This window comes from Coregonus clupeaformis, chromosome 3 (assembly GCF_020615455.1).
Source record: "Coregonus clupeaformis isolate EN_2021a chromosome 3, ASM2061545v1, whole genome shotgun sequence".
NCBI classification, from domain to species: Eukaryota; Metazoa; Chordata; class Actinopteri; order Salmoniformes; family Salmonidae; genus Coregonus; species Coregonus clupeaformis.
In genome coordinates, this window is record NC_059194.1 from 37,858,703 (window position 1) to 37,873,094 (window position 14,392).

Genomic DNA, 14,392 nt, shown 5'->3' on the forward strand with positions numbered 1-14,392 from the left:
TATAATTGATTGTCTACCTGTTGTAAATGGTTGATATTAATACAACTTTTGGCAAGAGGTTTATTTGTGGTTCTCTCTCAAGAAAAACCAATAGGGATGTGTGTACCTCATTACATCTCCTTTATAAACAGTGTGACAGTGTTCCCCTCAGCCCACAAGAGGGCATCAGAGCATGTACTGTATCTTCACTGCGCTTGAGAGAGAAAGAGGGACAGGAGAGATTTCCTTTTCCCATTTTTCCTTTCTTCGCTTTTCCCTTTTTCACTGGGGAGGAGGATGGAGCTGCTAATCTAAACACTGCTGCAGAGTTCCAGACAGCGTAGCACCCAGGTCTGATTTCTCTCTCCTGCTGGGTTCCTCTTGCTGCTCCTCTGGCCCTATCGTGCCCCTCTAGACCCCATCGCTTCCCCCTTGCCTTCCGCTCCGTCCCGTCTGCTGACCATGAAGCTCTGCTGGGTCCTCCTAACTCTGGCCATCTTCTGGGTGGAGCTCCAAAATGGTGAGTAACTTTCTGATCCTCCATGCCTCTCCTCCATGTCTGTTTGTTCTTTGCGTTTTAAGTTTGAATACACAGTGATATATGTTGATTCGACCATAACTGCTTTGCTGTAATCTGAGAGCAGCCTTTGGGATTTGATAATCTTATAGTTTTGTCAAATCTGAGTTGATATTGGAGTTTAGTACCACAGTGATGGGAGTGCGGGGGAGAAGCATAGTCTGTGTGCCAAGTGAATATCATTTACCTAAAGGATAAGACAGTGACAGCAGTGATTTTAGAAATCACATAAGACTTTATGCAGCAATAGCCAAAGTATTTTTTACTGTGGTGTTTGGTCTCTCTGGAAAGACTTGCACAATAATAAATATTTCATAAATCTTATGAAATACAGGTAACTGCCAAAATAAAGGAAACACGGGCCACCTTGGCATATATTCTACAAGTGTCTGGAAGACTATAAGAGGGATGTGACACCATTTTTCCACAAGAAATTCCATAATTTGGTGTTTTGTTGATGGTGGTGGAAAACGCTGCCTCAGGCGCCGCTCCAGAATCTCCCATAACTGTATCATTGGGTTGAGATCTGATGACTGAGAAGGCCATGGCATATGGTTTAGATCAGGGGTGTCAAACGTCCGGCCCGCGGGCCGGATCAGGCCCGCAAACGGGTTTAATCCGGCCCGCGAGATGATTTTGTAAAGTATAAAAATGAGCTGCAATTTTTCAATAAAAGAAACTGCTGTTCCAATTGTGTCCACTGGATGGCGCAATAGCAATTGTGTTAAGCAAGCAAACTGTTTATACCGGGGCAGAGTAAATAGGTCAAGCAAGTGCAGCCAGTCCGGATGAGCTACTTTGTTTTGCCCGCGATATTTATTACGGCTTCTACTTTTAACATTATGTGCTTTGGCACCCTCATTGCCCAATATGTCTCTGTCAAAAAAGAGAAAAGTGGACGGAGTGCAGAGTGTTCCAAGAAAAATTGTCATCCTTCTATTTATTCACGGAATTGAATGGGAAAGCTGTATGTTTGGTGTGTTCACAGCATGTTGCAGTGCTGAAAGAATATAACCTTCTTCGCCACTATGTGAGTCTTCATGCCGACAAATATGACAACTTTCAAGGACAGCGGAGAAGAGAGAAGGTGAATGAACTGTTGGTGGGTCTGAAGAAACAGCAGTCTGTGTTTACTCACAGCCGAGACATCAGTGACGCTGCAGTGAAAGCTAGCTACCTCATTGCTAATGAAATCGCAGTGGCTTCAAAACCATTTAGTGAGGGTGAATTTGTAAAAACATGCATGATGAAGGCAGCAGAGATTGTGTGCCCTGAAAAGCACCAGGCTTTTGCAAATATCAGCCTGACAAGAAACACAGTTGCAGACAGGATTTCCGATCTTTCAGTGGATTTGGACAGCCAGTTGAAGCAAAAAGTAAAGTCATTTATTGCGTTTTTCGGTTGCAATTGATGAAAGCACGGACATTACAGATGTTGCACAACTGGCCATTTTCATCCGCGGAGTTGATGACACATTGACCGTCACCGAGGAGTTCGTGGAGTTGGTGCCGATGACTGATACAACGACAGCAGCTGATATTTTCACTGCACTCGTCGGCGCGCTGGACAGGGTCGGAGTGGACTGGTCCCGCGCTGTCAGCCTGGCTACAGATGGTGCGCCCTCAATTATCGGGAAAAAAGCAGGCGTTGTGACAAAGTTCAGAGAGAAAGTGCAATCTGCAAATGGAGGACGTGAATTTTGGACTTTTCACTGTATTTTGCACCAGGAGGCTTTGTGTTGCAAGTCATTAAAGATGGATAACGTCATGAAGGTGGTCATCCAAACTGTTAATTTCATCCGATCCAGAAGCCTGAATCACCGTCAGTTTGACAGCCTTCTCAGAGAGAAAGACCACATCTATGGCCTGCCATACCACACTGAGGTAAGATGGTTAAGCCGAGGTGCTGTGCTGAGGCGTTTCTTTGATTTACGAGAAGAGATTGAACAGTTCATGGAAGAAAAGGGCAAACCAGTGTTAGAATTTAATTCCGCAGAATGGATGCAGGACCTTGCATTTATGGTGGATGTTACAGAGCACCTGAATAACTTGAACAAACAGCTGCAAGGGCGCAACAAAGTTGCCACGCAGTATTATGACAGCATACGTTCTTTCAAGTTGAAGCTGTCATTGTGGGAGACGCAACTCGCCGGTGGTGATGCAGCTCACTTCCCCTGTCTGAAAAATGTGTGCGCGACCCAACATGTGGCAGACATGAAGCGGTTCAAAGATAAAATAACGGGACTGTTAAGGGAGTTTGAGCAACGCTTTCAGATTTTTGGTGAACTGGAGAAAGACTTCAAAGTTTTTTGTTCGCCATTCACCGTGAATCCCTCTGATCTGCCTGTCAGCATCCAACTTGAAATAATAGACTTGCAGTGTGACTCGGATTTGAAGGGCAAATTTGCCGCAGCTGGCTTGGACACATTTTATCAGAATCTCTTGCCAGGTTACCCCAACTTGACAGCCCTCGCTGCAAAACTGTTGTGCATGTTTGGAACCACATATCTTTGTGAGCAAGTTCTCTGTAATGAGCATAAATAAAACAAAGCTGCGCTCAAGACTCACGCACAAGCACTTGAATCACATCCTGAAGTTGGCTGCCACTCAGGATGTGACGCCTGATATTGATGCGCTGGTGAAAGCTAAAAGATGCCAGGTATCAGGAGTCAAATAAACTATGCAACCCCACTTAAAGTGCTGCATGAGACACCCTGATATAGTTCTGTGATCTGTGATATACTTCTGTGAATCACTGAGGCATTGTGTGTTTGTGTGTTGTTTGTCCTCAGAATTTCAAATAACTTGAGGTGTTTTATGATTAATAGTGATGTTGTGCTTTTGGACACACTGTCCTCAGGCTCCAGCTTTATGTTTATATGTTTTTATGTTGATGTGCTATTGTTTTTAATTGATTTTATTTTATTTGTATATTTAACCTATTCTTGACTCTGTGGTTCTTGCACTTGTTTGGGGAACAGGATTTCATTATTTGTATCTACATTTCTGCCTGAGAAATGACACCCTGATATAGTTCTGTGATCTGTGAAACAGTTATGTGAATCACTGAGGCATTGTGTGTTTGTGTGTTCTTTTTCTTTAGAATTTTCAAATAAACTTCAGGTGTTTTATGATTAATAGTGATGTTGTGCTTGTACTATTTTGGACACAATGGCCTCAGGCTCCAGCTTTATGTTTTATGTTGATAGTATTAAAACAAAGAAAACAATCTGAAGTTGTTGTTTTTAAGTTATATATACCATGATTTTACCGGTCCGGCCCACTTGGGAATAGATTTTCCTCCATGTGGCCCCTGAGCTAAAATGAGTTTGACAGCCCTGCACTATACAGACACGTACACGTGGATTTTGTGTTGTAGATATGTGGTTGTGGAGTAGGGGCCTGAGGGCACACACTTAGTGTGTTGTGAAATCTTTTATGAATGTAATGTTTTAAAAACTGTGTAACTGTTAATTTTGCCAGACCCCAGGAAGAGTAGCTGCTGCCTTGGCAACAGCTAATGGGGATCCCTAATAAATACAAAATACAAATACAATCACCTCATGTTTCAGCATGATAATGCACAGCCCCATGTCGCAAGGATCTGTACACAATTCCTGGAAAATGTCCCAGTTCTTCCATGGCCTGCAAACTCACCGGACATGTCACCCAGCAGGTTTGGGATGCGCTGGATTGACATGTATGACAGCCTTTTTCAGTTCCCGCCAATATCCAGCAACTTCGCACAGCCATTGAAGAGGAGTGGGACAACATTCCCACAGCCACAATCAACAGCCTGATCAACTCGATGTGAAGGAGATGTGTCGCGCTGCATGAGGCAAATGGTGGTCACACCAGATACTGACTGGTTTTCTTATTTGTGACCAACAGATCTGTATTCATAGTCATGTGAAGTCTATAAATTAGGGCCTAATGAATTCATTTCAATTGACTAATTTCCTTATATATGATCTGTAACTCAGTAAAATCTTCAATTGTTGTTGTGAAAACTCTATGTTTTCCTATCGTTTTTTATGTATTTTCCTATGTTTTTTTCAGGGTTTCACTCTCAAAATCACACTTTTTTATACATAAATTACAAAAATTGGACGTTGTAAGTCCACAACAATGCTTAAACCACATCAGATACCATTTTTAATGTCTGGGAAAAAATACATACATTTGGGAGGGTATAGTTGCCCAATTCAAATGTGCACCTAGCAAGAGACCATTTGGCTAGTGGTGTTTCTGTACTGTACAATGTAAAAAACAAATGCCCTCCCGATTGATACAAATCATCATGATATCATTCAGCCAGGTAGGCTTACTTTGCAGTCAACATTTAATTGGGAAGGTTTTTTGGGAAAGTCGTTAGACATGTTCATTCAAACAGCACATGAATACTGAAAAAGTCGGAGCTCTAGAAAGAGGCCCATGTTCCCGAGATGGAATTCCAAGTTGGATGACCTTTCAAATACATTTTTCCCAGTCTGGCTTGTTTTTTTCTGAGTTCCCAGTTGTTTTGAACACACTAAGGTCGGAAGTTCGAGATTTCCAAGTTCCGAGTTCCTAGTTGTTTTGAACGCTTCATAAGCACACGGGGAGCTATTCAATATTCAAAATAACGTCACAGTGTGACGCATGGGTGCATCAATCATTGGCAGCAGCATTTAACAGGGATGGGCACAATTGATGGGGTGGGGGCCACAAAAAAACTGAACTCATCGTGAGGGCCCGCAGTGGCCCTTGAGTCTGCGTACCCACATCCGCACCCCCCCACCTTGTGAGCAAAACATTTTAGCGGCCCCCCTCGTGACAGCGAAGAGAAACAATTTAAGTTTTAAAGTTCATTTCCTGGAATTCTACACATCTTTCCATGGGGCAGAGAAGATCTGGCAATTGTATAACTAATTTCATGCAATTCTACTCATTTTGCCATGGGGAAGAGACAAAAATTGACAGTTTTACAGCAAATTTCCTGCAGTTCTACATATTTTACCATAGGGTGGGGGCAAATGTTTGCAGTTTTTAATATGATAACTGATGATCAATGGGCCCCACCCCGGTCGGTAATTCGACCATGCTTACTACAAGTTTAGATAGCTGGCCACAAGACTAATTTACCAATCTAAAATAAATTAGCTGACATGGGTTAATTGAGTGACTGCTGATGCACAACCACAGGCCTACTAAAGGGCCAGTTGCCCATCCCTGATTTAGAGCACGTAACAGGTGTTATCAATTAACCTGCTTTTAATTTTAGAGATCTTTGCTTTCAAAATGTCTAATACAGAACAAATGAAACCAACAATGAGCTGAAATATCATCACTCGTAAGTCTGAACAATTACGCTGTTGACAAATATCTTTTCCTACAATATACCTGCGATATATTTTGTCTGGAACATACCCCTTATCAACTTAAACTAACCCCAAAATAACAGAATCAACATATCCATAATTTATATCAAACTATCTATCACACTAAATGCAATAGACTGTAGACAGATGTGAGTTGGAGTTGTTGAGGTCTGGACATTTTGTGCCAGTAATGAAAACCCCCATGTTTCCTGTGCTGCTGTTGATACAGATGTGTGGTATTGAGTAGCTTTCCAGATGGGCACACTGCACTGTTCACTACTACTCTGACTGACTCTGTGGAGGTGTGTCAGTCCACAGTGGGACTCTGACACGTCTGTGGACGCATGAAGGGGTCATTGTTATTACTGTTCTAACCCCCCTTCCATCCCTCTCTGCTGGTTTAGGCGCCTGCCAGCAAGTCAAGCGTAGGAAGGAGGCGGGAGAGAACCGCATCAGGCCTGGAGGCAAGCGGGCCAAGGTTCGCTACCCCAAACTGAACGAAAAGGAGAAGGATGCAGGAGGAAGAGGCCAGTCCATCCTGACCCAGGTTCTGGATAAGGGCCGTTTCCTGAGGCTGGGAGAGAGCATGAGCCTCACCCCGGGGAAGAACATAGAGCTGCGTTGTAAAGGCAGTAACATTGGCTGGTCCTACCCTACCTACCTGGACACCTTCAATGACTCCCGACTCAGGTGACCTGAAGGCTGCATCTCAAATTGCTCCCTATTTAGTGCACCACAGGGACCATAGGGCTTTGGTCAAAAGTAGTGTGCCATTATATAGGGTGTGTCTTGGGACGAAGCCATTGATTAAGAGATCACTTGTTTAGTCTCAAATCACTATGCCTCCAGCTGATAGTAACCTAACAATGATCTGTAATGTTATTGTGTTCCCTTTCTTTCACTCCCACCATACAGCATCAAGCAGAGTGACAAGTACAGCCAGTTGATCCTGACGTCACCCTCTGCTGCCGACACAGGGGCGTACAGCTGCTGGGTCATACTTTGTGACGGATCTGAGTGTCTCAAAGACCCCGACCGCACCTCCAGCACTTACATCTACTTCACAGGTGAGCAGGGTGCCTCTACTGTAACACTATTTACTGTTTATACTTGATGAACCTAACAACACTTCAGAGACAATTTTATCGCTGCCATTCAGACTATATAAAAATGCTTTACCTCACTTCAAAATCATCATTACCCTCGTCCCCCCTTCCCCTTCAACCAGACAAGGACGAACTCTTCGTCCCCTCTGCCATCCACTTTGAGATCATCTACCTGCGTCCGGACAGGCCTGCTGTTATCCCCTGTCGTGTGAGCAGTCATCTGGCCAAGGTGTCTCTGCACAGAGAGGTCCCCCCAGAGGAGATGGAGGTGGACGGGACACTTGTCTCCTATGACCCAACCAAGGGCTTCATCCTCCAGAAGCCCAGTCCAGAGCACCAGGGAGTGTTTTACTGTAAGGCCGTGACCAAAGCCACCCCACAGATCTCCACCAAGTACCAGCTGCTTTACGTGGAGGGTAGGAATTTAGCAACCGTGCACCATCACACACACACAGAAAAAACATTTGTCAATAGATCACAATACTGAACATTTGTTGTCAATAAATCACAATAGGGAATAATGATTGTCAATAGATCACAATACTTGTGCTCACACTAACATAAGTTGCTGGTCAGTAGACCCAAAAAGTAAAAATAAAAAAAGTTAAATAAAATCTACATTATAGCCCCACAGATGGGAATGTGATGTATCTAATTTGAATTACTTTACACAATAGCTGAAAGGCAAAGCCATTTCACAATTACCACATGAATTGATTCGAGGTGTACCTCCCTATGGGCCCTGGTCAAAAAGCAGTCCACTATAAAGGAAATAGGTTGCCATTTGGGACGCAGACTTCGTCTGATGTGCATCATCGGCTTCCAGGAATAGAGTGTATTTCACTGAGTTATCGAAAGGCTGTTCCATGGTACGGTAGGGCTCTTTGTTTAATTGGACTTGTGCCTATGGCAGTGGAGACATGGACTCGCTTTGGCTGCTTTAAGTGGGTTCGATCAGTGGTGAATATATGAAATGCAAACTGTGTGTGTGTGGTCAGGTGATATCAAATCTCTCACTTCAGCTTTGACAGGCAGGTGGAAAATAGGATTAAGGTTTAGGTTGACCAAGTATGTTTACAATCCTATAGATTAGAAAATATACTATACTTTACTATAGAAGGTACAGTATATTTTTTGTCTTACTTCAACGATCACTGACAACTAGAAATGTGTTCTGTCCTAAAGCAGTCAGTGACAGCTGTAACCACATCTGGACAGCACTTGGTCAATAAAATGGTTTGTCCCATAGAGACCCTATAATAAATGTCCTATTTAGTTATGTGGTTTGTCCTTCCTTAACTCTGTTGACAGTGCCCAGTGGCCCACCCTACGTTACCATTGAAGCTTCCTTTTCCTCTGCGAGAGGAGGAGACAATATCAACATCACCTGTACTGTCCTGGGGGAACCAGAGGTGGACCTCAGCTTCACATGGACCTATCCTGGCCAGGTAAACTGGATGTCACCCTTTCTCAGTGATGCTTGATGCTTCATCTGTGTGCTTCATCTCTTAAGCTTGTGAAATAGGTATTTTGACCTCAATGGGGAATTCCTGGTTAAATAAAGAATAAAAAGTTTACATAAAATCTTTCCACACTCTACATTGCACCCTCCTTTGTTATCTCGCTCCTGTGAAATGGCTCAATCAATCTCCTTTTGGAGGTATAATTCTGACCCAGTTCTTTCTTTCTCTATGCTCTGTTCAGTACCTCCGTCCTGTTAGTGTGCATGACTCATGGAGGCTGATCAACAGAGGAATGGGACACACCACCCGCATCTCCCAGAGCGTCATGACCGTAGATGACCTGGAGACCATCGACTTTGGGAGATACATCTGCAGAGCGAAGAACAAGCACGGGGAGACCGCAGTGGCCACCAGCGTCAACTCTTACTAGCCAGACAGAGCAGGAGAGAAGACTTATAACCTCCATAGGCAACGTTCCACTTTGGTGGCAATTTCACATTTTTCACATAAGCCATCTTGCAGCTTGAGTAGATTTCAACTATGTTTGTCACTCTGCTGAGGTTGATTGACCAGTAAAGCTAGCACAAGGAGTATACTAGTTTAGATATTACAAAACCACAGAGTTAATCTTAGTAGGTCTGTTATCCAGTCAAAATCTGAATGTATCCGGCGTATGTATGCACATTTACTCAATGATCTGTTCATACCTTTACTTCCTCTCCAAAATATGTATGGTGCACCTCTTCTTGGGCAAAGGTACCTGCAGGACAGATGTATCTGTATGCCCATACTTTCACTTCTGTGGAGAAATACATATTACAATTAAACAATTTAATGCATGCTTTGTTGGGGGATTTGATCGGTCTAAAAAGGAAGACAGTAATCGTGTGAGAGGTGCTTCTTCTCCGTCTCTCTGGTGTGAAGAATAAAACATAGTTTATAGCGGAGCAGAGTGAGCAGTGTGCCGTGCCTCACTCCTAATGTTTCAAGTTTCAAGTTTTAATTTCACATGCACAAGTACAGTGAAATGCCTTTCTTGCAAACCCAAAACCCAACAATGCAATAATCAATAACAATGTAATACAAAAAAAAACACATGAGAAATAAGATGAAATATGAAGAACACAGTAAGTAATCATAGTATATAAAGGGTCAGTTCCAATACCATATTAAAAAATTGCAGGGATACTGGAGTGATGGAGGTAGATATGTATAGGGGTAAGGTGACTAGGCAACGGGATATTAGATAAACAGAGTAGCAGCAGCTTGTATGTGAGTGGGTGTGGGTGTGTGTGTGTGTGTGTAGAGTCAGTATAAATGCATGTGCATATCATGTGTGAGTGAACAGATGATGGAGTGAGTGTGTAGGGCCTGTGAGTGTGCATAGAGACAGTGCAAAAATAAAAATAAAAGGTAAATAAAGATACAAGGTTAACTCAAATAGTCTGTGTAGCTATTTTGTTAGCTATTTATCAGTCTTATTGCTTGGGGATAGAAGCTGTTCAAGTGTCAGACTTGATGCACCAGTACCGCTTGCCGTGCAGAAGCAGAGAGAATAGTACATGGCTTGGGTAGTTGGAGTCTTTAACGATTTTTTCGGGCCTTCCTTCCACATCGCCTGACATAGATGTCCTGGATGGCAGGGAGCTCGGCCCCAGCGATGTACTGAGCTGTCCGCACCACCCTCTGTAGCGTCATGCTTTAGTGATTTGGACACCGAGGAAGCTCTCGACCTGCTCCACTGCAGCCCCGTCGATGTGGATGGGGGCATGCTCACCCCCCCCCCTTTCCTGTAGTCCATAATCAGCTCCTTGGTCTTATTGACGTTGAGAGAGAGGTTGTTGCTCTGACACCACACTGCCAGGTCACTAATGGGCTCCGTATGTGGAATGTGAAATGCAAGCCCAGAGTGACACACTTACTACATTTTCCATCTCTCTCACTCTACAGAAACACACTGGGCTGTTGCTGTTGCTGTTGCTGAGAATGATGTACATGGATCTAAGCAGTGTTGAGGTAATTGTACGCAAAATCTAGTTTTATCCACCATGAATTCATTTTATATTAACATGGAAACCAACTAAGAAAGTGTGTTAACATAGAAAAATACATTCCTATAATTATCCGCTTTAGATTTCATATAGGACTTTATTAATTGCACAGCAACAGTTTTTTCAACACACCAATAATTTCAACATCCAAACAAGTTATTTTGTGACATGTATCCCATCCATCAAGCATAGGTTCTCTTTGCTTTTTAACTGTAGTGACATTATCTTTGTAAACACCCCCCACTTTAAAACTGCAGTAGGAGGTTTGGGTGAGGGAGGGGTGCTAGACAACAGGTCATCAAACATGCACAAACAGTCGTTTGAATTGGATCAATGGTGAAACAAACAAACCAACAACAACAACAAACCTTCAAAACACACAGCTTTGAGTCCTCAGGCCACCAACCTGTACAGTTGAAGTCGGAAGTTTACATACACTTTAGCCAAATACATTTAAACTCAGTTTTTCACAATTCCTGATGTTTAATCCTAGTAAAAATTCCCTGTCTTAGGTCAGTTAGGATCACCACTTTATTTTAAGAATATGAAATGTCAGAATAATAGCAGAGAATGATTTATTTCAGCTTTAATTTATTTCATCACATTCCCAGTGGGTCAGAAGTTTACATACACTCAATTAGTATTTGGTAGCATTGCCTTTAAATGGTTTAACTTGGGTCAAACGTTTTGGGTATCCTTCCACAAGCTTCCCACAATAAGTTGGGTGAATTTTGGCCCATTCCTCCTGACAGAGCTGGTGTAATTGAGTCAGGTTTGAATCCCTCCTTGCTCTCACACCCTTTTTCAGTTCTGCCCACAAATGTTCTATAGGATTGAGGTCAGGGCTTTGTGATGGCCACTCCAATACCTTGACTTTGTTGTCCTTAAGCCATTTTGCCACAACTTTGGAAGTATGCTTGGGGTCATTGTCCATTTGGAAGACCCATTTGACCAAGCTTTAACTTCCTGACTGATGTCTGGAGATGTTGCTTTAATATATCCACATCATTTTCCTTCCTCATCATGCCATCTATTTTGTGAAGTGCACCAGTCCCTCCTGCAGCAAAGCACCCCCACAGCATGATGCTGCCACCCCCTATGCTTCACGGTTGGGATGGTGTTGTTCGGCTTGCAAGCCCCACCCCCCTTTTTCCTCCAAATATAACGATGGTCATTATGGCCAAACAGCTCTATTTTTGTTTCATCAGACCAGAGGACATTTCTCCAAAAAGTACGATCTTTGTCCCAATGTGCAGTTGCAAATCGTAGTCTGGCTTTTTTATGGCGGTTTTGGAGCAGTGGCTTCTTCCTTGCTGAGCGGCCTTTCAGGTTATGTCAATATAGGACTTGTTTTACTGTGGATATAGATACTTTTGTACCTGTTTCCTCCAGCATCTTCACAAGGTCCTTTGCTGTTGTTCTGGGATTTATTTGCACTTTTCGCACCAAAGTACGTTAATCTCTAGGAGACAGAACGCGTCTCCTTCCTGAGCGGTATGATGGCTGCGTGGTCCCACGATGTTTATACTTGTGTACTATTGTTTGTACAGATGAACGTGGTACCTTCAGGCATTTGGAAATTGCTCCCAAGGATGAACCAGACTTGAGGAGGTCTACATTTTTTTTCTGAGGTCTTGGCTGATTTCTTTTGATTTTCCCATGATGTCAAGCAAAGAGGCACTGAGTTTGAAGGTAGGCCTTGAAATACATCCACAGGTACACCTCCAATTGACTCAAATGATGTCAATTAGACTATCAGAAGCTTCTAAAGCCATGACATCATTTTCTGGAATTTTCCAAGCTGTTTAAAGGCACAGTCAACTTAGTGTATGTAAACTTCTGACCCACTGGAATTGTGATACAGTTAATTATAAGTGAAATAATCTGTCTGTAAACAATTGTTGAAAAAATTACTTGGTGTCATGCGCAAAGTAGATGTCCTAACCGACTTGCCAAAACTATAGTTTGTTAACAAGACATTTGTGGAGTGGTTGAAAAACAAGTTTTAATGACTTCAACTGTAGTATTGAACAGTTAGAGGTCTATATAACCTGTAAATAAGTAATTACAGTAAAGTCCATCAACATTAAAAATAGACAGGACATTATTGTTAATATCCAATTTATGAACGATAGCATGCATGTGGTGGATGCATCACCGAAAGCAAAATTCATACAGTGAAAGCTCTCATTAATTATATATGAGGAGTGATTACGATGGTATTGAGAAGTATGTGTTGTAGAAGGTTTATGTTTATATTTATGTAAATGTTTCCTCAATTACTATACAGATTACATGATTAAAAACAACCAGATGGAATAACAGCCAACCGTGAGAAAAGGGCAGGACAGAAACTTGTTTTAAAGCTAGAATGACTATGTATGCGGTTGATCCCACACACTACATGTCAGCACCCAAAGTCAGTGAGCTCACTGAAATTCTAAATAAGGAGTTACAGTCAGTATCAGAATGGGTGATTAATAATAAACTGATCTTAAATACAACTAAAACTAAAAGCATTGTATTTGGTTCAAAACATTCTCTAATTGCTAATCCTCAATTGGAGTTGTGCATAAAGCAGGGATCATCAACTACATTCAGCCGCGGGACGATTTTTCCTTGAGCGGAAGATCAGGGGCCCAGAACATAATTACAAATAATTTGTAAGAATGCAAATTGGCCACAAGAAGCCCAAACATATATCATATTTGACTAAAATATAATAATTTCAAACCTTGCTTACATTTGTATACGATAACATTTACATTAGCATTTTTAGTAATTTAGCATCTGCTCTTATCCAGTATTGAGTGCATACATTTTTCATACTTTTTCGTACATAATATCTCTTTTATGTGTCGAAATACTTTGGAACAGATTTCCAAAATTAAAATCAATTGGAGCTGATTTGCTGTTGTTTTTACTGTCTTTAATGTAAAAAATATATATAATCAAATTCGGCCAACGGGCCGCCAGTTGGAGAACCCTGGCATAAAGGGTGTGACCATTAAAATTACCTTTAAAAAAAACAGATCTCATGGAACGGCAGGGACTGTGAGGGGACACACATATTTTTTCAGTTTTATTGTTTGTATAATTCTTTGTTGTATTGTTTGTATATTGTTGTATTTTAAATTTGTGTGGCTGTCCTTGTGTATCAGTGTTTTGTTACTTGTCATGTTTTGTGTTTTTTTGTGGACCCCAGGAAGAGTAGCTGATGATTCTGCAAAAGCTGATGAGGATCCAAATAAACAAGGATCCATACAAAAATGCCTTGCCAAAATCTGCTGGAGAAGACAGATTTTGGGCCCAGTTATCCCTCTCGCTTCGCTTCTTCCTCTCGTGTGACTCACACATTTCAGTTAATTACTATAGCTCCCGTCTTGGGCCAATCAGTGTAATTTTGTAAATGCCAGATCTCTATGGCCAGATGCATCATCCAACTGTGCTGTCTGAGATATAGCGTGTGACTAACGTACGAACGAACAGACGGACGGAGACCGATCCACAGTCCCCTCCCCGATTTCATCGTGGGGGACAACTTTCCATGACAAGTGTGCAATTTGAGTCATTTCTAATCGTAATGTACGAGGGATAGCAAACGGCTGCCATCACTTACTCACACAAATCATGGGAGGGGATTCCATGTTATTTTTGGATTCATAGCCATGCTGATTCTCATAGCAATATGATTACAGAAGCTGAGCATCACATATTTCCTGTCAGTCAACATAAAGGTCTGCCTTTGATCACGAGCACCACTGCATAACCCTTGGGAAGTCGGGGTGCTGAGGGTGCTGCAGCAACCCCAGAAAAATCACAATAAAAATATTACAAAATATATATAGAGAGAGATT

General features: G+C 42.2%; 1 protein-coding gene across 1 annotated transcript; it reads left to right on the top strand.

Annotated features, from left to right (window-relative positions):
* Nucleotides 1–242: 242 nt before the first annotated feature.
* On the top strand, nucleotides 243–9,436 carry LOC121545028 (platelet-derived growth factor receptor-like protein). Its single transcript, XM_041855368.2, has 6 exons — nucleotides 243–499; nucleotides 6,320–6,605; nucleotides 6,831–6,982; nucleotides 7,144–7,437; nucleotides 8,333–8,469; nucleotides 8,726–9,436. The coding sequence occupies exons 1-6, from the start codon at nucleotides 442–444 to the stop codon at nucleotides 8,912–8,914; spliced, it is 1,116 nt and encodes a 371-aa protein (XP_041711302.1). The 5' UTR covers nucleotides 243–441; the 3' UTR covers nucleotides 8,915–9,436.
* The last annotated feature ends 4,956 nt before the right edge of the window (nucleotides 9,437–14,392 follow it).